The sequence below is a fragment of the Phaenicophaeus curvirostris genome, unplaced genomic scaffold (assembly GCF_032191515.1).
Source record: "Phaenicophaeus curvirostris isolate KB17595 unplaced genomic scaffold, BPBGC_Pcur_1.0 scaffold_122, whole genome shotgun sequence".
Lineage (NCBI taxonomy): Eukaryota > Metazoa > Chordata > Aves > Cuculiformes > Cuculidae > Phaenicophaeus > Phaenicophaeus curvirostris.
The window spans coordinates 482,616-510,613 of record NW_027206743.1 but is presented as its reverse complement, the minus strand read 5'-3'; the positions used below and the strand labels follow the sequence as shown (position 1 = coordinate 510,613).

Below are 27,998 nucleotides of genomic sequence, written 5' to 3'. Positions count from 1 at the left end.
GTCTGGGAGTCCCAGGGGGGGTCCAAGACTTTTGGGGGGGGGCTCCAGGGGTCCGTGATGGCGTCTGGGGGTCCCAGGAGGAGGTCTGAGTCTTTTGGGGGATCTGAGGGTTCATGGGGGGGTCTGAGGTTTTTTTGGGGGGGTCTGGGGGTACATGGGGGAGTCTGGGGGTCCCAGGGGGGCTTCCCTTTTTTGGGGGGGGCTATTGTAGTCCATGGGGGGTCCCCGGTTTTTTTGGGGTGGGTCTGGGGGTCTCAGGGGGTTCCCATTTTTTCTGAGGGGGGTCTGGGGGTCCCAGGGGTGCTCTCCGATTTTTTGGGGGGGCCCTGGGGGGTCCCGTTTTTTTGGGGTTACCTGTTGGCCGCCCTCTTCCCGGGGGCCTCCAGCTCCTGCTTGCGGCAGAGCCCGCCCTCCAGGCTGGGGGGGGGCGCGGGGGGGCCCGGGGGGGGGGCAGCGTGGCCGCCTGCGGGGGGGCCGGGGGGGGCCCTCGCTCCTGCGCCCCGTTGGGGACCTGGGGGACAGAAACAGGGAGGGGGGAGGGCTAGGGGGAACCTCCTTTTTTTGAGGGGGGGGGCACCCCCAGACAGTGCTCTGGGCCCCCCCCCAAAAAAAGGGGGGTCCCCGCAGTTATTGGGGGGGGCGGCACCTGGGGGGGGGCGGCGCTGTCGGGGCTGATCCCGTTCACGGCCGGGGGCTCCGGGGGGCGGCTCCGCGGGGGGGGGGGCCCTGGGGGTGGAGAGGAGGGTGAGTATGACCCCCCCAAACCTCTGTGACCCCCCCCCCAGTCCCCCATGTCCCCCCCCAAACCCCCATGTCCCCCCCCAGTGACCCCCCCCAGCCCCTCATGACCCCCCAAACCCCTTTGACCCCCCTCACCCCCGTGTCTCCCTGACTCCGTTCTGGATCTCGGGGGGCAGTGTCGGGGGGGCCCCCCCGGGCTGGGGGGGGGCAGGAGGGGGGGTCGCTGCCTTCTTCTTCCTCGCCGCCGCCTCCTCCTCCTCCTCCTCCTCCTCGCGGCGCCGGCGCTGCCGCTCGCGCTCCTTCTGCTCCAGCTGGGGGGGAAACGGGGTACGGGGGGGTCACGGCTGCACCGAGAGCCTCGGGGGGGGCCTGGGGGGGTCACGGCTGCACCGAGAGCCTCGGGGGGGGCCTGGGGGGGTCACGGCTGCACTGAGAGCCTCGGGGGGGGCCTGGGGGGGTCACGGCTGCACTGAGAGCATCGGGGCTCGGCCTGGGGGGGTCACAGCTGCACCGAGAGCCTCGGGGCTCAGTCTGGGGGGGCCTGGGGGGGTCACAGCTGCACCGAGAGCCTCGGGGGGGGCCTGGGGGGGTCACAGCTGCACCGAGAGCCTCGGGGCTTGGCCTGGGGGGGTCACAGCTGCACTGAGAGCCTCGGGGGGGGCCTGGGGGGGTCACAGCTGCCCCGAGAGCCTCGGGGCTCGGCCTGGGGGGGTCTCGGGGGGTCACAGCTGCACCGAGAGCCTCGGGGCTCGGCCTGGGGGGGTCACAGCTGCACTGAGAGCATCGGGGCTCGGCCTGGGGGGGTCACAGCTGCACCGAGAGCCTCGGGGCTCAGTCTGGGGGGGTCACAGCTGCACCGAGAGCCTCGGGGGGGGCCTGGGGGGGTCACAGCTGCACCGAGAGCCTCGGGGCTCGGCCTGGGGGGGTCACAGCTGCACCGAGAGCCTCGGGGCTCGGCCTGGGGGGGTCTCAGGGGGGTCACAGCTGCACCGAGAGCCTCGGGGCTCGGCCTGGGGGGTCTCAGGGGGTCACGGCCGCAGCGAGCGTGCCGGGGCTCGGCCCTCACTGTGGTCAGGCGCTGCAGCGCGGCGAATCGTTCCTCCCAGGCGGCCGCCGCCTTCTGGAAGCCCTGGTGGCGCTTGATGAGCTTCTCCACCTCGGCCACGCTGGCCCCGAGCTCGGCCGAGCGCAGCAGCGGCTCCTGACTCGCCAACCAGGCCTCGGCCACGCCGGCGTCGCGCCCGAACATCAGAACCTCCAGCACTGCCGGGCGGGGACGCCGGATGGAACCCCCAGAGGTCCCCGAAGGTCCCCAGAGGTCCCCAAGGTCCCCAGATCCCCCCGGCTCGGCGCTCACCGATCTGCAGCCAATCCATCTTCTCCTGCCAGCGGGCACCGATGTCGCGGCGACGATCCTGCAGCTCCGAGAGCTTCGCCGAGATCTGAGGGGACGTCACAGGGGCCGTGGGGACGCGGGGACACGCGAGGACACGCACGGGGACAGGGGCGGGAGGTCCCACCTTGTCGGCGGCGTAGTGGCCCTTGTGGAGCAGCGCGGTGCCCATGGCCACGCAGGCCTCGAAGCTGTCGGCTCGCGCCTCCACCTCCGCCTTGATGCTCTGGTGGTTCTTGATGAGCAGGTCGGCCGCGGAGACGTCCCTGGCCCGGGAGGGGACACGGTCAGCGGCCGCGGGCCAGCACCGTCCTGGCCACATCTCCGACCCCAACTCCATCTCCATCCCCATCTCCATCCTCATCCCAACTCCATCCCCATTTCCATCTTCATCCCAACTCCCTCCTCAACTGGATCTCCAACTCCATCTCCATCCCAGCTTAATCTCAATCTCCAACCCCAACTCCATCTCCATCCCCAACTCGACCTCCATCCTCATCCCAACTCCATCCCCAACTCAATCTCGATCTCCAACCCCAACTTTATCTCCATCCCCATCTCCTTCTCCATCCTCATCCCACCTCCATCCCCATTTCCATCTTCATCCCAACTCCATCCTCAACTGGATCTCCAACTCCATCCCCATTCCATCTCCATCCCAGCTTAATCTCAACCTCCAACTCCAACTCTATCTCCATCCCCATCTCCTCCTCCATCTCCATCCTTGTCCCAACCCCTTCTCCTCCTCCATCCCCATCCTATCTCCATCCCCAACTCGATCCCCATCCCCATTTCCATCTTCATCCCAGCTCCCTCCTCAACTGGATCTCCAACTCCAGCTCCATCCCAGCTTAATCTCGACCTCCAACCCCAACTGCATCTCCATCTTCCTCCCATCTCCATCCCCAACTCAATCTTGACCTCCACCTCCATCCCCACCTCCATCCCATCTCCATCCCCATCTCCATCTCCATCTCCACCTCCATCCCATCTCCATCATCTCCATCCCCATCTCCATCCCCATCCCATCTCCATCTCCATCCCACCCCCATCCCCATCCCCAGCTCCGTGGTCCCTCACCGTGGCCGCTCCCGCCCCTCGATCTGGAGCCGGACGCCGTCCATCCAGAGCAGCAGGTCCCTCACGGCGCGCAGGAAGCGGAACTGGGCGACGGTGTCGAGCAGGAGGCGCCGGCGGCCCTGGCTGCAGCCGCGCAGCTCGCTCCAGGCCTCGCTCACCGCCTGCTCGTGGCGCCGGATGTCGGCCGCCTTGTCCCCGGCGTAGGCCTTGGCCAACCGCGCCGCGTCCTCCTGCACCTGCCGCACCTGGGGGGGCACCGCACGCGCCGCGTTGTGCCGTGGGGCTGTGCCGCGCGGCGCCAGGCCCGGCCACCGCGCCTCCAGGGGACCGAGAAGGCCGAGGGCGTCCTGGCTTGGAGCAGAAACGGAGCCCCCAGCAGGGCCAGGGAGGTTCTTCTCCCTCTGGTGAGACCGACCCTCGGATCGCGGGGTGGGTTCTCCCCAGGGATGATGTTGAGGCTCTGGAGCGAGGCCGGAGAAGAGCCCGGAGCTGGGGAAGGGGCTGGAGAAGGAGCCCGAGGGCCCTGGGGGGGTTTCTCCTGGAGAAGAGGAGCCTGAGGGGAGGCCTCGTGGCTCTTTCCCTGCGAGGAGCTCGTGGAGAGGAGGGAGCTGGGCTCTGCTCCTCAACCCAGGGGCCGCCACGAGAGGGAACGGCCTCGAGCTCCACCAGGGGAGGGTCAGGATGGCCAGCAGGATGGAATATTGCACGGCAAGGGCCCTGGGGCGCTGGGACAGGGAGGGGGCTGAGTCCCCAGCCCTGGGGGGGGTTTGAGGGTTGAGCAGACGAGGCGCTGGGGCCGTGGTTGATGGGAAGCGGCCGCGCGGCTCACCTGCGCGCTGAGGGCCTGGATGTCGTGCTCGTAGGCGCAGTGCATGCGCTGCAGGGCCTCGGCCGTGTTGAGGTCGCGGCCCAGCTCCTCCGGGAGCTGCTGCTGCTTGTGCTGCACCCGCGCCAGCGTCTGCCGCGCGTCGTGGTAGAAGCGATGCAGCTCGAAGGAGGCGGCCAGCATCTGCGAGCGCGTGTCCATCAGCTCCAGCAGGTCGGCCCAGGCCTCGTTGAGCGCGTCCTTCCACTCGGCCACCGTGGCGTTCTCGGAGTGGCCGGCGGCGATCAGGGCGTCCGCCAGCGCGTTGGCCGCGTCCACGCGCTCCTGCCCGATGCTGCTCGTGTCCCGAGAGAACTCCCGGAACTTCTCCCGCAGCATCTGCGGCCCAAAGGGGGACAGAGGCCATGGAGGGGGTGAGGGGACACCGCCGGGGGGAGCTGGGGACGCCTCGGAGCGAGGAAGGGACCCGGGGACACCTTGGAGGGGACACAGGACACCTTGGAGGGGACTCGGGGACACCTTAAAGCAAGGAAGGGACCTGAGGACACCTCGGAGAAGACTCAGGGACACCTTGGAGGGGACCTGGGGACACCTTGGATGGGATCTGGGGACAGCCGGGAGGGGACCCAGGGACACCTTGGAGGGGACTTGGGGACACCCAGAGCAGAAAGGGGACCGGGAGACAGCAGAGAGGGGACCTGGGGACACCTCAGAGAAGGCCCAGGGACACCTTGGAGCAAGGAGGGGACCCAGGGACACCTTGGAGAGGACTTGGGGACACCCAGAGCAGAAAGGGGACCAGGAAACAGCTGGGAGGGGACCTGGGGACACCTTGGAGCAAGGAAGGGACCTGGGGACACCTCGGAGAAGACCCAGGGACACATTGGAGGGGACCTGGGGACACCCAGACCAGGGAGGGGACCTGGGGACACCTTGGATGGGATCTGGGGACACCTTGGAGGGGACCTAGGGACACTCAGAGGAGGGAGGGGACCTGGGGACAGCCAGGAGGGGACCTGGGGACACCTTGGACAGGACCTGGGGACACTCAGAAGAGGGAGGGGACCTGGGGACACCTTGGAGCAAGGAAGAGACCCAGGGACACCTTGGAGGAGACCTGGGGACACCTTGGAGAAGACCCAGGGACACCTTGGAGCAAGGAATGGACCCAGGGACACCTTGAAGGGAACCCAGGACACCTTGGAGGGGACTCGGGGACACCTTAAAGCAAGGAAGGGACCCGAGGACATCTCAAAGGGGACCCAGGGCCACCTTGGAGGGGACCCAGGGCCACCTCGGAGCAAGGAAGGGACCCGGGGCCACCTTGGAGAAGACCCAGGGCCCCGAGGGAGGGTCCGAGGCCCCCCCCAGGCCGGTCTCTCCCCTCACCGTGACGTGCTCGTAGTCCTGGCCCAGCTCGTGGGACGCGGCCACCACCTCGCGCTCCGAGATCCACTGCTCGAGGTCGTCGAGGTCGCGCCGCAGCTGGCAGAGCCGCAGCTGCTCCTGCAGCGCCGCCCGCCGCTCCTCGGCCAGGTCCTTGAGGCCCGCGTAGAGCTTGTCCACCTGCGCCTGGCGCAGCCGCAGCCGCTCGCTGCGGGAGGGACAGGGGACCGCGTGGGGCGGTGGGGTTGGGGACGGGAGGACACAGGAACCCGCTGAGATGGTGGAATTGGGGACGGGAGGACAGAGGAACCCGCTGAGATGGTGGAATTGGGGATGGGAGGACACAGGAACCCGCTGAGATGGTGGAATTGGGGACGGGAGGACAGAGGAACCCGCTGAGATGGTGGGATTGGGGATGGGAGGACAGAGGAACCCGCTGAGATGGTGGGATTGGGGATGGGAGGACACAGGAACCCGCTGAGATGATGGAATTGGGGATGGGAGGTGGTGGTGGGACACGAGGACCTTATAGGGTGATGGAATTGGGGATAGGAGGACACAGGAACCCACTGAGATGGTGGAATTGGGGATGGGAGGACACAGGAACCCGCTGAGATGGTGGAATTGGGGACGGGAGGACACAGGAACCCGCTGAGATGGTGGAATTGGGGATGGGAGGACAGAGGAACCCGCTGAGATGGTGGAATTGGGGATGGGAGGACACAGGAACCCGCTGAGATGGTGGACGTGGGGACGGGAGGACAGAGGAACCCGCTGAGATGGTGGAATTGGGGACGGGAGGACACAGGAACCCGCTGAGATGGTGGAATTGGGGATGGGAGGACAGAGGAACCCGCTGAGATGGTGGAATTGGGGATGGGAGGACAGAGGAACCCGCTGAGATGGTGGGATTGGGGATGGGAGGACAGAGGAACCTGCTGAGATGATGGAATTGGGGATGGGAGGACAGAGGAACCCGCTGAGATGATGGAATTGGGGATGGGAGGACAGAGGAACCCGCTGAGATGGTGGAATTGGGGATGGGAGGACAGAGGAACCCGCTGAGATGGTGGGATTGGGGATGGGAGGACAGAGGAACCTGCTGAGATGATGGAATTGGGGATGGGAGGACACAGGAACCCGCTGAGATGATGGAATTGGGGATGGGAGGTGGTGGTGGGACATGAGGACCTGCTGAGATAACGATTATGGAGATGGGAGGCGGTGGTGGGATACGAGGGCCTCGTGGATTGATGGAATTGGGGATGGGAGGACACAGGAACCCAGTGAGATGATGGAATCGAGAACAGTAGGTGGTGGTGGGACACAGGACCTCGTGGGATGATGGAATTGGGGATAGGAGGACACAGAAACCCACTGAGATGATGAAATTAGGGATGGGAGGTGGTGGTGGGACACGGGAACCTGCTGAGATAACAATTATGGGGATGGGAGATGGTGGTGGGACACGAGGACCTCATGGGATGATGGACTTGGGGGTGGGAGGCCACGGGAACCCAGTGAGCTGACGGAATGGAGAAGAGGAGGCGCTGGTGGGAGGCGGGGAGCGTCGGGGCGGTGCCGCACCTCTCGGGGTGGCCGCCGTCGGCCAGGCTGCGGCTCTGCAGTGAGAGCTGCTGCAGAGTGCGGGCGTAGTCGCGCAGCGCCTGCTCCAGCCCCAGGTGCTTGCTGACCATGGCCTGCGCGCTCAGCTCGTCCTGCGGCGACAGGGCCGTGAGCGGCGGCGGCGCCGCGGCGGGGCCGGGGCCGCGAGGCGGGGGTCCCACCTTGGCCTTCTCCTGCGCCATCATGTGCAGCTCCTGCTCGCCCATCCAGGCCTCGGCCTCGGCGGCGTCGCAGTAGAACTGCTGGGCGGCCAGCGCGCGCTCCAGGCGCCGGTGCCGCAGCTCCGCCTGCAGCCGCAGCTCCCGCCACGCTTCCCGCAGCTCCTGCACCCGCTCGGCCGCGCCGCCCTGCTCCCCGCGCCGCCCCAGCAGCTCCGAAACGCGCCGCTCGTGGCCCTGAAGCTCCTTCTGCAGCGTCTGCGGGGCGCGGGGTCAGTTTGGGGGGGGCCGGGGATCCCCCCGGGGCCGCAGGAGCCGCAGGAGCCGCCCGCTCACCTGGTTCTTCTTTATGAGCAGCTGGACAGACGGAAGGTCCTTCCCGTGGTCCATGGACGCAGCCAGCGGCCGCCGCTCCTGCACCCACAGCTGCGGCGAGACGGGGGTCAGGGAGGCACAGGGAGAGGATTTGGGGGTCAAGGAATCATCAGGGTGAAGATTTGGGGGTCAAGGATGCAGCAGGGCGAGGATTTAGGGGTGAGGGATACAGCAAGACGAGGATTTGGGGGTCAAGGAATCATCAGGGTGAAGATTTGGGGGTCAAGGATGCAGCAGGGCGAGGATTTGGGGGTGAGGGATGCAGCAAGACGAGGATTTGGGGGTCAAGGAATCATCAGGGTGAAGATTTGGGGGTCAAGGATGCAGCAGGGTGAGGATTTGGGGGTGAGGGATGCAGCGGGGCAAGGATTTGGGGGTCAAGGAATCATCAGGGTGAAGATTTGGGGGTCAAGGATGCAGCAGGGCGAGGGTTTGGGGGTGAGGGATGCAGCGGGGCGAGGATTTGGGGGTCAAGGAATCATCAGGGTGAAGATTTGGGGGTCAAGGAGGCAGCAGACAAGGATTTGGGGGTGAGGGATGCAGCAAGACGAGGATTTGGGGGTCAAGGAATCATCAGGGTGAAGATTTGGGGGTCAAGGATGCAGCAGACAAGGGTTTGGGGGGCAGGGATGCAGCAAGGCGAGGATTTGAGGGTGAGGGATGCAGCGGGGCGAGGATTTGGGGGTCAGGGATGCAGCGGGGAGAGGATTTGGGGGTGAGGGATGCAGCAGGGCGAGGATTTGGGGGTGAGGGATGCAGCAAGACGAGGATTTGGGGGTCAAGGAATCATCAGGGTGAAGATTTGGGGGTCAAGGATGCAGCAGACAAGGGTTTGGGGGGCAGGGATGCAGCAAGGCGAGGATTTGAGGGTGAGGGATGCAGCGGGGCGAGGATTTGGGGGGCAGGGATGCAGCGGGGAGAAGATTTGGGGGTCAAGGAATCATCAGGGTGAAGATTTGGGGGTCAAGGATGCAGCAGACAAGGATTTGGGGGTGAGGGATGCAGCGGGGTGAGGATTTGGGGGTCAAGGAATCATCAGGGTGAAGATTTGGGGGTCAAGGATGCAGCAGGGCGACGATTTAGGGGTGAGGGATGCAGCAAGACGAGGATTTGGGGGTCAAGGAATCATCAGGGTGAAGATTTGGGGGTCAAGGATGCAGCAGACAAGGATTTGGGGGTGAGGGATGCAGCAAGACGAGGATTTGGGGGTGAGGGATGCAGCGGGGCGAGGATTTGGGGGTCAGGGATGCAGCAGACAAGGATTTCTGTGATTCTGTGATTCTGTGATTCTGTGATTCTGTGATTTGGGGGCGAGGGATGCAGCGAGGTGAGGATTTAGGGGTGAGGGATGCAGCGGGGTGAGGACTTGGGGGTGAGGGATGCAGCGGGGCGAGGATTTGGGGGTGAGGGATGCAGCGGGGCGAGGATTTGGGGGTCGGGGACGCAGCAGGGCGAGGATTTGGGGTTCCACGATGCTTCCCACTCACGATCTCATCCTCCAGGTCGCGGTTGAACTGATGCTCCTCCTTGGAGGCGAGGAGCTTGCGGCGTCGCTCGCGCAGCGGCTCGCGCAGCGCCTCGAACTGCTCCTCCACGGCTCGCACCTGGCCCAGCACCTCGGCCGCGCTGGCGTCCTCGCGGCTCAGGGCCTGCGCCTGCGCCCGCATCGCCGCCACCTCCTTCTCCCGCAGCGCCGTCTGCGTCTCCAGCATCTGTCGGGGCGCGGGGGGTGACCCCAGTCCTGCAGGCCCCAGCCCTGCACCCCTGATCCTGCAGGCCCCATCCCTGCCCCCCTGATCCTGCAGACTCCATCCCTGCCCCCCTGATCCTGCAGGCCCCATCCCTGCACCCCTGATCCTGCACCCCTGATCCTGCAGACCCCAGCCCTGCACCCCTGATCCTGCAGGCCCCATCCCTGCACCCCTGATCCTGCACCCCTGATCCTGCAGACCCCAGCCCTGCACCCCTGATCCTGCAGGCCCCATCCCTGCACCCCTGATCCTGCAGACCCCAGCCCTGAACCCCAATCCTGCATCCTCTGCACCCCAATCCCGCATCCCCATCCCCTGCACCCCAATGCTGCATCCCCTGCACCCCTAATCCTGCAGGCTCCATCCCCTGCACCCCAATCCCATCCATTCCCATCAATCCCCTGCACCCTAAAACCTGCAGACCCCATCCCTGCACCCCAATTCTGCATCCCCTGCACCTCAAATCCCACATCCCCATCCCCTGCACCCCAATCTTGCACCCCAATCCCATATCCCCATCCCCTGCACCCCAATCTCGCCCCCAACCCCTGCAGGCCCCGTCCCTGCACCCCAATCTCGCCCCCCAACCCCTGCAGGCCCCATCCCTGCACCCCAATCTCGCCCCCCAACCCCTGCAGGCCCCATCCCTGCACCCCAATGTTGCCCCCCAACCCCTGCAGGCCCCATCCCTGCACCCCAGTGTCGCCCCCCAACCCCTGCAGGCCCCGTCCCTGCACCCCAATGTCGCCCCCCAACCCCTGCAGGCCCCATCCCTGCACCCCAATGTCGCCCCCCAACCCCTGCAGGCCCCATCCCTGCACCCCAATGTCGCCCCCCAACCCCTGCAGGCCCCATCCCTGCACCCCGATCTCGCCCCCCAACCCCTGCAGGCCCCATCCCTGCACCCCGATCTCGCCCCCCAAGCCCTGCAGGCCCCGTCCCTGCACCCCGATCTCGCCCCCCAAGCCCTGCAGGCCCCGTCCCTGCACCCCAATGTTGCCCCCCAACCCCTGCAGGCCCCGTCCCTGCACCCCAATGTCGCCCCCCAACCCCTGCAGGCCCCATCCTTGCACCCCAATGTCGCCCCCCAACCCCTGCAGGCCCCGTCCCTGCACCCCAATCTCGCCCCCCAACCCCTGCAGGCCCCGTCCCTGCACCCCAATGTCGCCCCCCAACCCCTGCAGGCCCCATCCCTGCACCCCAATGTCGCCCCCCAACCCCTGCAGGCCCCATCCCTGCACCCCAATGTTGCCCCCCAACCCCTGCAGGCCCCGTCCCTGCACCCCAATCTCGCCCCCCAACCCCTGCAGGCCCCATCCCTGCACCCCAATGTCGCCCCCCAACCCCTGCAGGCCCCGTCCCTGCACCCCAATGTTGCCCCCCAACCCCTGCAGGCCCCGTCCCTGCACCCCAATCTCGCCCCCCAACCCCTGCAGGCCCCGTCCCTGCACCCCAATGTTGCCCCCCAACCCCTGCAGGCCCCATCCCTGCACCCCAATGTCGCCCCCCAACCCCTGCAGGCCCCATCCCTGCACCCCAATGTTGCCCCCCAACCCCTGCAGGCCCCATCCCTGCACCCCAATGTCGCCCCCCAAGCCCTGCAGGCCCCATCCCTGCCCCCCAATGTCGCCCCCCAAGCCCTGCAGGCCCCGTCCCCGGCCGCGCGGGCACCTGCTGCCGGTTGAGGAGGATGTTGGCGCCGGTGAGGTCGTTGCCGTAGCCGTCGTGGCGCAGTTGGGCGCGGACGCCCTCCAGCCAGGCCCGCAGCGCCGCGCACGACTGGGCGCAGAGCTCGGCGCGATTGGCCTCGAAGAGCCGCCGCGCCTTGGTGCGCGTCGTGGCCTCCAGCTCGTCCCACAGCGCCCGCAGCTCCGACAGCTTCTCTGTGGCCACCGGAGCCAACTCCGGCTTGGCCGACGCCAGCTGCTGCCCGTCCTGCGGGCAACGGGGAGGCGGGGGATGCAGGGACCGGGGCGCCCGCGGCCTCCCCGGCTGCGTCCCGCGCTCCCACCTTCTCCATCTTGTCCAGCCACCCCCGGTTGGCGGCCAGCTCGGCGGCGAAGGCCTCGTGCTTCTGCCACTTGGAGTGCAGGTTCCGCGCCTCCTCGTAGGAAACGTCCTGGGCCGTCAGCATCTTCTCGTTGATCCAGAGCGTGAGCTGCCGCGGGAGCAGGGACATTGTGGATTGGATCCCATCCCATCTATCCCATCCATCCCATCCCATCCCATCCATCCCATCCATCCCATCCCAACTATCCCATCCATCCCATCCATCCCATCCCATCCCATCCATCCCATCCCAACTATCCCATCCATCCCATCCATCCCATCCATCCCATCCATCCCATCCATCCCATCCCAACTATCCCATCCATCCCATCCATCCCATCCCAACTATCCCATCCCATCCCATCCATCCCATCCCATCCCATCCCATCCATCCCACCCCACCCCATCCCACCCCATCCATCCCATCCACTCCATCCCTCCCATCCCATCCCATCTCCATCCCATCCCATCCCATCCCACCCCATCCATCCATCCCATCCCATCCATCCCATCCCATCCATCCCATCCCATCACACCCCATCCCATCCCATCCATCCCATCCCATCCCATCCATCCCATCCCACCCCACCCCATCCCATCCATCCCATCCCATCCCATCCCATCCATCCCATCCATCCCATCCCATCCCATCCATCCCATCCCATCCATCCCATCCCATCCCATCCCATCCCATCCATCCCATCTATCCCATCCATCCCATCCCATCCCATCCCATCCATCCCATCCCATCCATCCCATCCCATCCCATCCCATCCCATCCATCCCATCTATCCCATCCATCCCATCCCATCCCACCCCACCCCACCCCATCCCATCCATCCCATCCCATCCCATCCCATCCATCCCACCCCATCCCATCCATCCCATCCCATCCCATCCATCCCATCCCATCCCATCCCATCCCATCCATCCCATCCCATCCCATCCCATCCATCCCACCCCATCCCATCCATCCCATCCCATCCCATCCATCCCATCCCATCCCATCCCATCCCATCCCATCCCATCCCATCCCATCCCATCCCATCCCATCCATGCCATCCCATCCATCCCATAATCCCCCCCCTCACCTCCTGCCCGTCCTGCAGGAACCGCTGCAGCTCCCAGTTATCCCGCAGCCGCTCCAGCAGCTCCTGCGCCGCCTCCCGGTTCCTCCGGTGCCTGCGCCGAGGGCCGGCGGTGAGGGCCGAGCCGGGAACGCCGGATCCCGATCCCAGCACCGGGCTCCCTCACCTTCTCTCCACGGAATCCACCATCTCCTGCACCTTCTCGGTGTGGACGCTGCCCTCGGCTACCAGCTTGCGCCCGGTGGCCACCAGGCCCTGGACGCGCTCCCCGCTGGCTTCCATGGTGGCCAGGAAATCCTCGTGCTTCTTGACGGCGGCTTCGGCTCCCGCCAGCGTTCCGGGCCTCTCCGTGTGGGACAGGGCGTATTCCTGCGGGAGCAGCGGGTCGGGGCTCGGCGCCGCTCCCTCTCCCGGCGTTCCCGGCGCTCGCGGCGCTCGCGGCTCACCTGGGTGCTGAGCGCTCCCTCCAGCTGCTCGGCGTCGCGCAGGAAGAGCCGGAAGGCCAGGGCCTGCGCCAGGAGCTGCTGCCGGTTCTCCCACATCCTCGCCAGCTCCTCCCAGCCCGTGTCCAGCGCCTCCAGGCGCTGCCGCAGGAAGAGGTGCTGCGCGTCGCCGCGCTCCCGCGTCACCTCGCCGCCCACGGCCCGCGCCGCGCGGTAGTCGTCGCCGTAGCGCGCGATCTCCTTGCCGATGCTCTCGTGCTGGCTCAGCAGCCGCTCGGCTTCGGCGAGGGTGGCCGGCACGTCTTCGGAAGCCACGGCCGTCTGCGTGCGGGACAGCCAGGCCTGCAGCGCCGCCAGGTCCCGCAGGAAGCCTTGCAGCTTGCTGGCCTCTCCCAGCGACTCCTCGCGGCGCCGCAGGCTGCGGCAGAGCTCGTCCCACACAGCTTCGATCCCCGACAGCCGAGCCAGGATTCCCGGCTCGCGCTCGGCGCGTTCGGCCACCAGCTTCTCCGCCTCGGCCCGCAGCTCCCGCACTTTGCCCTGGATGGCTTCCAGGTCGCGCTCGACGCCGGAGAGCTTGCGCTGCAGGGCCGTGACGCCCGCCAGGTCGTTCCCCAGCCCTTGCGTCGACTCGATCACCTTCGTCTTCTCCCGCATCCAGGCCGTGGTCTCGTCGCATTCCAGGTGGAAGTTCTGGATGGTCAGCGCCGACGTCAGCGCCTCCTTCTTCTGCTCGGCCAGCGCCCGGAACCGCTCCCACCTGCGGGGCAGCGCGGTCAGGGAGGACCCACCACAGCCCGGAGAACCCCGAACAGCCCGGAGAACCCGTCCCTGCTTGGAGGATCCCAGCCTGAGAACCCGTCCCGGCCTGGAGAACTCATCCCAGCCTGGAGAACCCTTCCCAGCGTGGAGGATCCATCCCTGCTTGGAGGATCCCAGCCTGGAGAACCCATCCTGGCCTGGAGAACTCATCCCAGCCTGGAGAACCCATCCCAGCATGGAGAATCCCAGCCTGGAGAACTCATCCCAGCCTGGAGAACCCATCCCAGACTTGAGGATCCCAGCCTGGAGAACCCGTCCCAGCCTGGAGAGCTCATCCCAGCGTGGAGGATCCATCCCTGCTTGGAGGATCCCAGCCTGGAGAACCAATCCCAGACTTGAGGATCCTAGGCTAGCATGGAGAACCCCAGCGTGGAGAACTCATCCCAGACTTGAGGATCCCAGCCCAGAGAACCCATTCCAGCCTGGAGAATCCAGCCCTGCCTGGAGAATCCCAGCCCGGAGAACCCACCCCAGCGTGGAGAACCCATCCCAGCCCGGAGAACCCATCCCAGCGTGGAGAACCCATCCCAGCCCGGAGAACCCATTCCATCCTGGAGAACCCATCCCAGCGTGGAGAACCCATCCCAGCCTGGAGAACCCATTCCATCCTGGAGAACCCATCCCAGCGTGGAGAACCCATCCCAGCCTGGAGAACCCATCCCAGCCTGGAGAACCCATTCCATCCTGGAGAACCCATCCCAGCGTGGAGAACCCATCCCAGCCTGGAGAACCCATCCCAGCCTGGAGAACCCATTCCATCCTGGAGAACACATCCCAGCGTGGAGAACCCATCCCAGTGTGGAGAACCCATTCCATCCTGGAGAACCCATCCCAGCGTGGAGAACCCATCCCAGTGTGGAGAACCCATCCCAGCCCGGAGAACCCATCCCAGCCCGGAGAATCCCCCCTGGCTCCACCTTGGGAGGTTCAGCGCCCGCTCCCACCTGGAGTTGAGCTGCTGGCGGGTGTCCCGGATGCTCTCCTGGTTCCGCTGGTCGGTGTCCAGGAGCTGGCGGGCGATGCGGTTGACGGAGGCCACGCGGGACGCCAGGTTGTTCATCTCCGGCTCCAAGGTCTCGAAGCGCTGCTGCACGACCTCCAGGTCCTCCAGCTTCTCGGGGATGTCCATGGCCTGGAGCCACTGCTCCTTCTCGCCCACCCAGAGCGCGCAGGCGTCCGCCTCGCTCCTCATGGTGTAGAGGCTGAGCGCGGCCTGCAGCTCCTGCCGGCGCCGTTCGGCGCGCGCCGCCAGCTCCTGGTAGCGCGTCTCCAGCGCCGGCAGCCGGGCGGCGGCGCCGGGAGCGTCGGCGAAGGCGGGAGGCAGGGAGCCGGCCTGCTGGCGGAGCGCGTCCACGGCGCGGCGGTGGCTCCGCACCTCCTCCTGCAGCTCGCGGTGCTGCCGCTCCAGGCTGCGCGTGGAGTACTCGTCGTGGCCCAGCTCCGGGCTGGACACCAAGCGCAGCGCGTCCTCCAGCCACGCTTCCGTGTCCGCCGCCTCCGCTTGGAACTGGAAGAAGCCGACGGCTTCCCGCAGGCGGCGTTCGCGCCGGCTCGCCGACTCGCTCAGCGCGCGCCAACGTTCCTCCAGCTCCCGGATCCGTTCGGCTACTTCGGTCGCTCCCAAGCGGCCTTCGGCTACCAAGGCCCGGCCCTGGGCCAGCGCCTGCTCCAGCGGCCCCGCGCGCCCGCTCAGCTCCCCGCGGAAGGCGTCGTGCTGGCTCAGGAGCCGCAGGGAGCTGGTGAGGTCGCGGCCGGCGTCTTCCGAGGAGAGAAGGCGCTCCTGCTCCCGCATCCAGGCCTCCTGCTCGCCCGTGTCCCAGAAGAACTTCCAGAAGCGGCGCGACTCCTCCAGGCGGGCGCGGCGCCGGCTCGCCAGCTCCACCAGCTCCCGGTAGCGCCGCTCCAGCGTCGCCACCCGCTCCCGCACCACCGCGGGGTCGCAGGGCTGGTAGCCTGAGGGCAGCGGCACACACCGAAGCGGAGTTTTGGGGGTTCAGGGGCGGCATCTGAGGGATTTGGGGGGTTTGGGGCACCCTGGAGGTGGTGGGATTGCCCCAGGGCCTTTGCACTATCCTGCGTTTCATGAGTCACAGGGTTTTGGGGTGCCTGGTTTTCAGGGTGTCTGTGTTTCGGGGTGCCCCAGGTTTTGGGGTGCCTGGTTTTCAGGGTGTCTGTGTTTCGGGGTGCCCCAGGTTTTGGGATGCCTGGTTTTCAGGGTGCCCCAGGTTTTGTGGTGCCTGGTTTTCAGGGTGCCTGTGTTTCGGGGTGCCCCAGGCTTTGTGGTGCCTGGTTTTCAGGGTGTCTGTGTTTCGGGGTGCCCCAGGTTTTGGGGTGCCTGGTTTTCAGGGTGCCCCAGGTTTTGGGGTGCTTGGTTTTCAGGGTGTCTGTGTTTCGGGGTGCCCCAGGTTTTGGGATGCCTGGTTTTCAGGGTGCCCCAGGTTTTGTGGTGCCTGGTTTTCAGGGTGTCTGTGTTTCAGGGTGCCCCAGGCTTTGGGGTGCCTGGTTTTCAGGGTTTCTGTGTTTCAGGGTGCCCCAGGTTTTGTGGTGCCCGGTTTTCAGGGTGTCTGTGTTTCGGGGTGCTCACCCTGCCCGCTGGCGGCGAACCTGGTGGCGGCGGCGCCCACCGCCCGCACCCTCTCGGCCTGCGCGGCCACGTCGGCCTCGAGCAGCAGCTGCAGCTGCAGCAGCGCGTCCACCCCCAGCAGGTGCTTCCCCAGGTCCTGCGACTGCAGCCGCGCCTGCATTAACAGGGGGGGGGACGCGGGTTGAGGGGGGCCCTACTGCACCCCCAAGCCCAAAACACTCGGGGGGGACCCCTGGCCTTTGGGGGTCCCGCTCCCCTCTACCCCCCGACCCAGGATACGAGGAGTTTGGGGGGGATCCTCAGTCTGAAGAATTTTGGGGTCCCAGCCCCATCGTCCCCTGCCCCAGGGAGCTGAGAAATTTGGGGTCCCCACTCTGAGGGGTTTGGGGGTCCCATTCCGAGGGGTTTGGGGGCCCCACTGCTCCCTATTCCAGGACCCAAGGGGTTTGTGGGGTCCCCAGTCCGAGGGATTATGGAATCCCACCCCCAATTCCAAGACCTGAGGGCTTTTGGGGTCCCCCCTCAGAAGGATTTTGGGGTCCCAGCCCTATTGCCCCCCACTCCAGGGACCTGAGGGGTTTGGGGGTCCCACTCCAAGGAGTTTGGGGGTCCCACTGCCCTCTACCCCCTGACCCAAGACACGAGGAGCTTGGGGTGTCCCCAGTCCAAAGGATTTTAGGGTCCCACCCCCATTACCCCCCACCCCAGGGAGCTGAGGGGTTTGGGGGCCCCACTCCGAGGGGTTTGGGGGTCCCACTCCCCACTGCCCCCTATTCCAGAACCCCAGTCGAAGGGATTTTGGAGTCCCACTCCCAATTCCAAGACCCGAGAGCTTTCCGGGTCCCCCCTCTGAAGGACTTTGGGGTCTCGGCCTCATCGCCCCCACTCCAGGGAGCTGAGGGGTTTGGGGGGTCCCCAGTCTGAGGGACTTTGGAGTCCTCCCCCCCCAGTTCCAAGACCCCAGGGCTTTCGGGGTCCCCCCTGCGCAGGGTTTCGGGGTGTCAGCCCCGCGGCCCGCTGACCTCCATCTCAGCCATCCAGCCCATGAGGTGCTGGAGGTCGCGCAGCATCCTCTGCAGCTCGAGGTGCAGCAGCAGCCGCTCCCGGCGGGCGGCGACCGCGGCTCGCAGGGAGTCCCAGAGCCGCACGACGTTGTCGCGACGCGCCAGGACGCGGCCCAGGTCGTGGTAGCGCTCGGCCTGCAGCTCGGCCGCCACCGCGCTCACCGCCTGCACGCGCTCGCTGTACGCCTCGATGTCCGTCTCGATCGCCTCGTGCTTCCGCACCGCCGCCTCCACCGCCGACATCTCCGTCCCAAAGTTGTCCTGGGAACACAGAAACCCCTCTCAGTGGGACCCCAAAAACCCTCTGAGTTGGACCCCAAAAGACCCCAGAGAGCAGGGAGCCCAAAAACCCTCTGAGTTGGACCCCAAAAAACCCGAGAGCAGGGACCCCAAAACCCCCCAGAGAGTGGGGACCCAAAACCCCCTCTGAGTCGGACCCAAAAAAACCCTCTGAGTTGGACCCCAAAAACCCCCAGAGAGAACGGACCCCAAATCCCTCTGAGTTGGACCCAAAAACCCTCTGAGTTGGACCCCAAAACCCCCCAGAGAGCAGGGACCCAAAAATCCTCTGAGTTGGACCCAAAAAAAACCCAGAGAGCAGGGACCCCAAAACCCCCCAGAGAGCAGGGACCCAAAAACCTTCTGAGTTGGACCCAAAAACCCTCTGAGTTGGACCCCAAAACCCTCCAGAGAGCAGGGACCCAAAAATCCTCTGAGTTGGACCCAAAAAAAACCCAGAGAGCAGGGACCCCAAAACCCCCCAGAGAGCAGGGGCCCAAAAACCTTCTGAGTTGGACCCAAAAACCCTCTGAGTTGGACCCCAAAACCCTCCAGAGAGCAGGGACCCAAAAACCCCTCTGAGTTGGACCCCAAAACCCCTCTGAGTTGGACCCAAAAACCCTCTGAGTTGGACCCCAAAACCCTCCAGAGAGCAGGGACCCAAAAACCCCTCTGAGTTGGACCCCAAAACCCCTCTGAGTTGGACCCCAAAAAACCCCCGGCCACTGGGGGGGGATATGGTGGGATTGGGACTCCCCAACCCCCTGGAATGGGGACCCCAAACCCCTTGGAGTGAGGACCCCAAACCCCTTGGAATGGGGACCCCGAGCCCCTTGGAATGGGGACCCCGAACCCCTCGGAATGAGGGCCCCAAACCCCTTGGAATGGGGACCCCAAACCCCTTGGAATGAGGGCCCCAAACCCCTTGGAATGGGGACCCCAAACCCCTCGGAATGAGGGCCCCAAACCCCTTGGAATGAGGACCCCAAACCCCTCGGAATGAGGACCCCAAACCTCTTGGAATGAGGGCCCCAAACCCCTTGGAATGGGGACCCCAAACCCCTTGGAGTGGGATCTCCCAGCCACCTCAGTTCCCGGGGTGGAGGGTGATGGGACGAGGACCCCGACCCCCTTGGAGTGGGACCCCAAACCCTTGGGATGAGGACCCCGACCCCCTTGGAGTGGGACCCCAAACCCTTGGGATGAGGCCTCGGGGGGCAGCGGGGGGTCTCTGGGGTTGACCTGTGCCACGAGGCGCTGGTTCTCGCTCAGCCACGTCTCCCTCATGGCGGCTTTGCGGTCGAAACGCGCCGCCAGCTGCTCCAGCTTCTCCTGGCGGATCAGCTCGGTGCGCAGCGCCAGCTCCCGCTCGTGTTCCGCCTTCTCCAGCTGCTCCCACGCCTGCTGGGACGGACCCCGGCTCAGAGAAGGCGGCTCCGGAGCCGTCCCGGCCCCGTCCCTGCCCTCCATCCCACCTTGTTGATGTCGGAGATGAGCCGCCCTTCGCGGGGAACGTAGACCTTCTGGTTGTTGCTTCGCATCCGGCTCTGAACGCTGAACAGCAGAACCTCCAGGTTCCCCTTCTCCATGAACCTGGGGGCAGCGGAGACAGCACCGATGGGATGGGATGGAGATGGAGACGATGGAGATGGAGACGATGGAGATGGAGACGATGGAGATGGAAATGGAGATGGAAATGGAGATGGAGACGATGGAGATGGAGACGATGGAGATGGAGACGATGGAGATGGAGACGATGGAGATGGAAATGGAGGTGGAGACGATGGAGATGGAGACGGAGACGATGGAGACGGAGACGATGGAGACGGAGATGGAAATGGAGATGGAGGCGATGGAGATGGAGGCGATGGAGATGGAGGCGATGGAGATGGAAATGGAGATGATGGAGATGGAAATGGAGATGATGGAGATGGAAATGGAGATGGAAATGGAGATGATAGAGATGATGGAGATGGAGGTGGGGGTGATGGGGATGGGGATGATGGAGATGATGGTGATGGAGATGGAGACGATGGAGATGGAGACGATGGAGATGGAGACGATGGAGATGGAGACGATGGAGATGGAGACGATGGAGATGGAAATGGAGATGATGGAGATGGGGATGATGGGGATGGGGATGATGGGGATGATGGGGATGATGGGGATGGGGTCTCACTTGGGGGGCTTCTCGACGGTGCGGTAGGCGCTGAAGGCCTGCAGCTGGTTGCGGACGCCGGGCAGCGCCTGCGCCAGGCGCCGATCCTTCAGGACGAGGATGGTGCGAGCGATCCAGGCCAGCAGCTCCCCGGCCAGCGCCTCGTAGCGCCCCACCAGCACCTCGGCCGCCCGCGCCGCATCCAGCACCTGCGGCACCACGCGGCCTCAGCCCGGCTCTGCCGCCCTCCCGTCCCGTCCCGTCCCCTAACCCCTAATCCCATCTGCACCTTCCCCACGCGCTTCCCCTCCACCGCCAAGGCTTTCATCTTGGAGAAGTAGTGGTAGAAGGTGGCCACGTAGGTGATGATGGATTTCTCGTCCGGCTGATCCACGTTGACGTCTGCGGGAGCGGCGGGGGGGGGGGTCAGCGCTGCCCCACGGCGCCCCGCGGCGCCCCCCACGCCCCCGGACGCTCCGCACCCTCGGGATCCAGGAGCTTGGTGAGGCCCAGCTCGCGCTCGGCCAGGTTGAAGGCGCTTTGCAGGTTGTAGTGGGCGTTGCAGCGGCGCAGGGCGTCCATGTCCACCAGGTCCGGCCTGGGAGGCAGGAGACGCTCAGCCCCACGGCCCCCTGCCCCGCAGCTCCATCCCGCGCCCCGGGAATCGCACCCCACGTCCCGCACCCCCACCTCAAATCCCATCTCCTGCACCCCACAACCCACACAGACGTCGCTGGGTGCCCCACGGCCCCTGCCCCACGGCCCCACCGGTGCTTGTGGATGATGGCGTTGAAGGCCAATCCGTCCCTCCAGCTCGTGGTGAAGTTGTGCACGTTCACGTTCGGGTACCTGGGGAGGGAGGGGAGCTCAGAATGGGACCCCCAGAACCCTCCAGACCCCCTCAAAACCCTCCCAAGACACTCCAGGACCCCCCAAACGTCCCCTCAGAGCCCCCCGAGACTCTCCTAGACCTCTCAGAGCCCCTCCAGGACCCCTCGAAATCCCTCTCAGATCCCCCCAAAGCCTCCTAGATCCCTCAGAACCCCCCCAGGACCATCCAGGATCCCCCAGAACCCCCCAAAAGCCCCCTCAGAGCCCCCCAGGATGTCTCTGATTCCCCCCCCCCAGCTGCTCACCCTGCCGTTTTCATCTGGCACCAGAGCAGCAGCGCGTCCTTAGCCGATTTCTTCTCCCGGTTGTCCTCAGTTTCCACACTGATGTCCTGAATCTGGAGGGGGGCAGAGCAGGGTAAGAGAGGAACCCCCTGGGGCCGATTCCAGACCCCCCGGGGCAGATTGTGGACCCCTGGGGCAGGTTCTGTGGCCTCCAGGGCAGATTCTCGGATCCCCAGGGCAGATTCGGATCAGATCCTGGATTCCCGGGGCAGATTCTAGATCCCTGGGGCAGATTCCAGCCCCCTGGGACATATCTGGAGCAGATCCTGGATCCCTGGGGCAGAACCCAGTCCCCTGGGGCAGATTCCAGAGCAGATCCTGGATCCCCGGGGCAGATTCCAGCCCCCTAGGGCAGATTTTGGATCCCTGGGGCAGATTCCAGACCCCTGGGGCAGATCTGGAGCAGATCCTGGATCCCTCGGGCTGATTCCAGAGCATAACCCAGATCCCTGGGGCAGATTTCAGACCGCTGGGGCAGATTTGGAGTGAATCCCGGATCCCCGGGGCAGAATCCAGGCCCCTGGGGCAGATTCCAGACCCCTGGGGCAGATTCCAGAGCAGCTCCTGCATCCCTGGGGTAGATTCCAGGCCCCTGGGGCAGATTCCAGCCCAGCTCCCGCATCCCCGGGGCAGAATCCAGGCCCCTGGGGCAGATTCCAGACCAGCTCCCGGATCCCCGGGGCAGAATCCAGGCCCCTGGGGCAGATTCCAGACCCCTGGGGCAGATTCCAGAGCAGCTCCCGGATCCCCGGGGCAGAATCGAGGCCCCTGGGGCAGATTCCAGACCCCTGGGGCAGATTCCAGAGCAGCTCCCGGATCCCCAGGGCAGAATCCAGGCCCCTGGGGCAGATTCCAGGCCCCTGGGGCAGATTCCAGAGCAGCTCCCGGATCCCCGGGGCAGAATCGAGGCCCCTGGGGCAGATTCCAGACCCCTGGGGCAGATTCCAGAGCAGCTCCCGGATCCCCAGGGCAGAATCCAGGCCCCTGGGGCAGATTCCAGACCCCTGGGGCAGATTCCAGCGCAGCTCCCAGATCCCCGGGGCAGAATCCAGGCCCCTGGGGCAGATTCCAGCGCAGCTCCCGGATCCCCGGGGCAGAATCCAGGCCCCTGGGGCAGATTTCAGACCCCTGGGGCAGATTCCAGAGCAGCTCCCGGATCCCCGGGGCAGAATCGAGGCCCCTGGGGCAGATTCCAGACCCCTGGGGCAGATTCCAGCGCAGCTCCCAGATCCCCGGGGCAGAATCCAGGCCCCTGGGGCAGATTCCAGCGCAGCTCCCGGATCCCCGGGGCAGAATCCAGGCCCCTGGGGCAGATTTCAGACCCCTGGGGCAGATTCCAGAGCAGCTCCCGGATCCCCAGGGCAGAATCCAGGCCCCTGGGGCAGATTCCAGGCCCCTGGGGCAGATTCCAGAGCAGCTCCCGGATCCCCGGGGCAGAATCGAGGCCCCTGGGGCAGATTCCAGACCCCTGGGGCAGATTCCAGAGCAGCTCCCGGATCCCCAGGGCAGAATCCAGGCCCCTGGGGCAGATTCCAGACCCCTGGGGCAGATTCCAGCGCAGCTCCCGGATCCCCGGGGCAGCCTCCGGGGCGGCACCTGGAAGCGCAGGATGATGGTCCAGACGAGGCCGAGCGTGAGGCGGTGGTTGCCGTCCACGATGTCGTGGGAGCCGACGTTCTCGAGGTGCACGCGCTGCTCCTTGAGGAACTGCAGCGCCTTCTCCACGTTCTCCAGGCAGTGGATCCGCATCCGCCCCTTCGTCGGCTTCGGCTGCGCCAGAAACGGGGCTCAGCGCAGCCGGAACGCCGGGAATCGCGGGGATGGGGGGGTCCCGGGAATGAGGGTAGCCAGGGGGGTGCTGCCGCGTTTTGGGGGGCCCCCGCTCACCAGCTGCTCCCCCGAGAGCACCTCGAGCAGGCGCAGCAGGAGGCGCCCGTCGCGCAAGTCGCTGTAGAGGTCGGAGAGGCGGCAGGTCCCGCGCGCCAGGTGCGAGTTCACCCACTTGGTGAAGGTTTTCTTCTGCACTGCCTCGCGCTCGTCTGTCGGAAAAGGGGGTTCAGAGGTGGGGGGACCCCAAAACCGGGGCAGGGAGACACGGGCAGGGACACCAAAACCAAACAGAGACCCCCCGCCTAACCCAGCCAGAGATCTCCAGAGCTTGAGGAACCCAAGAGGAACCCCCAGGCCAACAAAGAGGGGGGTCAGGAGTGGGGGGACCCTGAAACGGGGCAGGGAGACGCAGCCAGGGACCCTAAAACTAGCCAGGGATCCCCAAAATCTGGCCACGAATCTCAATAGGGACCCTAACCCACAAGGAGCCCTCCCTAAACCCAGCCAGGGACCCCCAAACCCAGCCAGGGTCCCTAAAACCAGCCAGGGATGTCCTGAGACCTGGACAGAGACCCCAAAACCTGGCCATGAACCTCAACAGAACCCCCTAACCCACCAGGAACCCCCCCCAAACCCAGCCAGGGACCCCAAAACCTGGCCCTGAACCCCAACAAAGACCCCCAACCCACCAGGGACCCCCATACACCCACCAGGGAGCCCCAAAACCCAACCAGAGACCCACCCACCCCCACCCCCAGCCAGAACTCGGGGGTCAGGCCACCCCCAACCCCAGGAGCTCTGGGTCCCCGACCCCCCCTACCCCCCAACCTCTTGGTCCCAGGTGTTGTGCCTTCCCCCCCCCCGATGTGGGGGGATTTGGGGGGCTCAGCCCCAGCGCCAGCCGTGCCCGGCGCCGGATTAGAGGTAAGAGGATTGGGGGGAGCACGGGGGGTCCCGGGGGGGGGCAGAAGGGGGGTTTGGGGGGTCACGGAGAGGGACTGGTGTGTTGGGGGAGTCAGAAGGGGGGATTGCAGGGGCCATAAAGGGGGAATTGGGGGGATTGGGGGGGTCATAAGGGAGGATTGGGGGGGAATTAGGGGGTTTGGGGGGCCATAAGGGAGGATGGGGGGGAATTAGTGGGTCTGGGGGGGCCATAAGGGGCGATTGGGGACAACAAGGGGGGGAACTGGGGGGTTTGGGGGTCACAGAGGGGGATTGGGGGGCATAAAGGGGGATTGGGGGAAATTGGGGGGAGAATTGGGGGTTTAGGGGGGCATAAAGGGGGATTGGGGGGAAATTGGGGGGAGAATTGGAGGTTTTGGGGGGCATAAAGGGGGATTGGGGGGGAAACTGGGGGGAGAATTGGGGGCTTGGGGTGGCCTCAGGGTGGAGTTGGGGGGTCACAGAGGAGATTTTGTGGGGAATTGGGAGTTTTGGGGAGCATAAAGGGGGATTGGGGATCACAAGGAGGAGACAGTGGTTTCGGGGTGCAGGGTGGGGCAGTTTTGGGGTGGGGGGGACAGTTTCAGGGAGGCTCCTGGGAACCTGGGGAGCAAGGGCGGCACCGGGACACGCTGGGCGGGAGCGAACACGCGTGTGCGAGCACCCCGGTTCTCTGTCCCGTCATTTTGGGGTTCCCCCTCTTCCCACCCCCCCCATTTCCCCTCCATTTCAGCTCCCCCTCCTTCACCCCCCCATTTTTGTTCTCCCCCCCATCCCAGTCTCTCCCCTCCCCATTCTCCCTCCATTTTGGGGTCCCCTTCTTTCCCAGCCCCCCCATTTTTGTGCCCCCCCCCCCTTTTCCCAGGGTCTCCCCCTCCCCATTCCTCCCCACTTTTGGGGGTCCCTTCTCCATTCCCACCCCCCCAGTTTTTTGGGTGCCCCCCCCTCCCTTTCCTCCCCATTTTCAGGTGCCCTCCCCATTCCCACCCCCCCAATTTTTTGGGGTCCATTTTCAGGGTGCCCTTCCCTTGATTTCCACATTTTCCCCCTTTTTCCCTTGATCCCTTTTCCGACATTTTCTCTTTCCCAGCTTCCCCCTTTCCCGCCTTTTTCCCCTTTCCCGCCTTTTTCCCCTTTCCCGCCTTTTTCCCCTTTCCCGCCTTTTCTGCCTCACGACTTTCCCGCCTTTTTTCCCTTTAATGGGGGACCCTTTAATCCCTCCCCAATTAGGGGGTGCCCTATCCCACTCCCACCCCCTTTTTCGGGGTGCCTTTCCCTTCATTTCCACCTTTCCCCCTTTTTCCCTCGATTCCTTCCTTGACGTTTCCCCTTTTCCGCCTTTTCTTTAACGGGGACCCCATTTTCACCCCCATTTTCGGGGTCCCCCCACGCCTCCTCATTCCCAGCCATTCCCCAACCCATTCCTCCCCCATTTTGGGGTCCCCCTCCCCATTTTTGAGTCTCCCCCCCATTTTGGGGTGCCCCCCATTCCCCCCCATTTTTGAGTCCCCCCCTTTTTTGAGGTCCCTCATCCCATCCCTCCTGCATTTTTGGGATCCCCCCCATACCTCCCCATTTTGGGGGTGTCCTCCCCCTTTTTGGGGTGCCCCTCCCCATCCCTCCCCCATTTTTGGAGTCCCCTCCATCCTCTCCCCTCCCCATTTTTGGGGTCCCCCCCTCATTTTTGGGGGTCCCCTTCCCATCCCTCCCCCATTTTCGGGGTGCCCCTCCCCATCCCATCCCTCCCCCATTTTTTGGGGTCCCCTCCCCATTTTTGGGGTCCCCCATCCCTCCCCCATTTTTGGAGTCCCCTCCATCCCCATCCCTCCCTCATTTTGGGGTCCCCTCCCCCATTTTTGGAGTCCCCTCCATCCCCATCCCTCCCTCATTTTGGGGTCCCCTCCTCCATTTTTGGGATACTCCCTCATTTTCGGGGTCCCCTCCCTCATTTTTGGGGTCCCCCATCCCATCCCTCCTTCATTTTGGGGTCCCCTCCTTCATTTTCAGGGTCCCCCATCCCTCCTCCATTTCTCGGGATCCCTCCCTCATTTTTGGGGTGCCCCTCCCTATCCCATCCCTCCCCCATTTTTGGAGTCCCCTCCATCCTCTCCCCTCCCCATTTTTGGGGTCCCCTCCCTCATTTTTGGGGTCCCCCATCCCATCCCTCCCTCATCTTGGGATCCCCTCCCCCATTCTTGGGGTGCCCCTCCCCATCCCTCCCTCATTTTGGGGCCCCCCTCCCCCATTTTTTGGGGTACCCCCCATTTCGGGGTCCCCCCCGTACCGGCCAGGGCCTTGATGCGGGAGCGCTCGAAGCGCCGAGCGGAGCTGCCCTCGGGGTCGCCGCCCTCCTCCTCCTCCTCGCCCCCTCCCAGCGGTTGTTGACATCGCAGGGGGGGCGAGGCAGCTCCAGGGGGTCGTAGGGGGGGGGGGACAACATGGCGGCTGGGGGGGGGGGGCTGCTGGTCACCGGGGGGGGGCCTGGAATGGGGAGGAGAGAGAGAGAGGTTATTGGGGGGTCCTGGAATAGGGGGGGCACGATTATTGGGGGTCCTGGAATGGGAGGGGGAGAGAGGGAGCAGTTATTGGGGTCCTGGAATAGGGGGGGCAGTTATTGGGGGGGGTCCTGGAGCTGACGGCGGGGGCACAGAGCATGGGGGGGCAGTTATTGGGGGGTCCTGGAATGGGGAGGAGGGGGGGGGGCGGTTATTGGGGGGTCCTGGAATGGGGGGGGCAATTATTGGGGGTCCTGGAATGGGAGGGGGAGAGAGGGAGCAGTTATTGGGGGTCCTGGAATAGGGGGGCACGATTATTGGGGGTCCTGGAATGGGAGGGGGAGAGAGGGAGCAGTTATTGGGGGTCCTGGAATTGGGGGGGCAGTTATTGGGGGTCCTGGAATAGGGGGGGGGCAGTTATTGGATGGGGGGGGTCCTGGAGCTGACAGCGAGGGCACAGAGCATGGGGGGGGGTGCCCTTGAATGTGGGGGGTCAGTCACTATGGGGGGACACACAGAGGGATTAGGAGCCCCCCCCGATCACCCCAATAGATGAGGACCCCCCCCAAACTATGATAGAATCCCCAAACTAAGAGAGAACCCCCCTCAAAATCAGACCCCCCCCAACTCTGACGGCCCCCCCCCATGCTCCCCAGAGACCCCCCAAAACCCCTCATTCCACCCCCCATTGCCTCTGGGGACCCCTGCCCCCCCCCCGGGACCCCCACCATCCCCTCATCCCCGGGGGGGTCCTCCCCATCCTCATGGGGAGGGGGGGTCACAAGCCCATGGGGGGGGGTCTCATGCCCTTGAGGGGGTCCCCAACCTCGTGGGGGTGTCCCCATCCTTGTAGGGGGGGAGCCTATGTCTTTTGAGGGGGGTCCCTATCCTCATGGGGGGGGTCCCAAGCCGTGGGGGGGGGGAACAGATGCTTTTGGGGGGTGTCCCGTCCCTGCGGGGGTGTCCCATGCCCTTGGGGGGGTCCCCATCCTTGTGGGGGGGGTCCTATGGCTTTATGGGGGGGGTCCCCATCCTCTTTATCTTTAGGAGGGGGTCCCCATCCTCATTATGTCCCCCCCACTCCGAAAGTCCCGCCCCCCCCCCTTGCCCTCCCCTCCCCCCCCCCCCGCAGCTCCATTAATGCTCTTAGTGAGGATCAACAGACGGGGCCCCCCCTCCTTCCCCCCCCCCCACGCTGGGGCCTTCAGGATATGGGGGTGGGGGGTCTGGGAATGGGGGGACACCTGGGGGGGACCCTGAGAAGTTGGGGGGGGGGGCGATGCTGCAGAGCGGCTGCGGCAGAGCTGGAGGGGGGGGAAATGGGGGGGTCGGGGCTGCAGGATGGGGGGGGCAGGACTGAGGGGGGGTAAGAATGGGGGGGGGTCTGAGACTAAGGGGGATGTGGGGTGAAGGGGGGGGTGCGGGATTGAGGGGTTCAGGTCTGGGGGGTGCGGGTTGAGGGGGGGTCCAGGACTAAGGGGATGCGGGATGGAGGGGATCCAGGACTTCAGGAAGGTGGGATGGGGGGGTTGGTTCTAGGGCTGGGGAGGTGCGGGATTGGGGGGGGTCCAGGACTGGGGGATGCGGGATTGGGGAGGGGGGTCCAGGATCAGGAATGCGGGATGGGGGGGTCCAGGACTTCAGGGAATGCGGGATGGGGGGGGGGTCCAGGACTAAGGGGATGCGGGATGGGGGGGGGTCTAGGACTAAGGGGATGCGGGATGGGGGGGGTC

At 65.5% G+C, this 27,998-nt stretch overlaps 1 protein-coding gene across 1 annotated transcript; it reads right to left on the bottom strand.

The window, feature by feature from the left end:
- Window positions 1-354: 354 nt before the first annotated feature.
- Window positions 355-26,210, bottom strand: LOC138734613 (spectrin beta chain, non-erythrocytic 2-like; the record flags this gene model as incomplete). Its single annotated transcript, XM_069882362.1, is given in 32 exon segments — window positions 355-511; window positions 647-726; window positions 877-1,052; window positions 1,808-2,004; window positions 2,099-2,183; window positions 2,262-2,400; window positions 3,215-3,459; window positions 4,044-4,418; window positions 5,430-5,634; window positions 7,014-7,144; window positions 7,214-7,468; window positions 7,547-7,636; window positions 9,073-9,297; window positions 11,008-11,271; window positions 11,348-11,494; window positions 12,477-12,567; window positions 12,640-12,842; window positions 12,920-13,676; window positions 14,683-15,691; window positions 16,323-16,476; window positions 17,345-17,647; window positions 18,908-19,066; window positions 19,141-19,258; window positions 19,845-20,032; window positions 20,113-20,225; window positions 20,306-20,421; window positions 20,592-20,672; window positions 20,960-21,051; window positions 22,595-22,768; window positions 22,886-23,037; window positions 26,055-26,135; window positions 26,138-26,210. Coding segments are annotated over 32 exon segments (6,635 nt in total), but the record flags the coding sequence as incomplete, so codon positions are not given.
- Window positions 26,211-27,998: the final 1,788 nt, after the last annotated feature.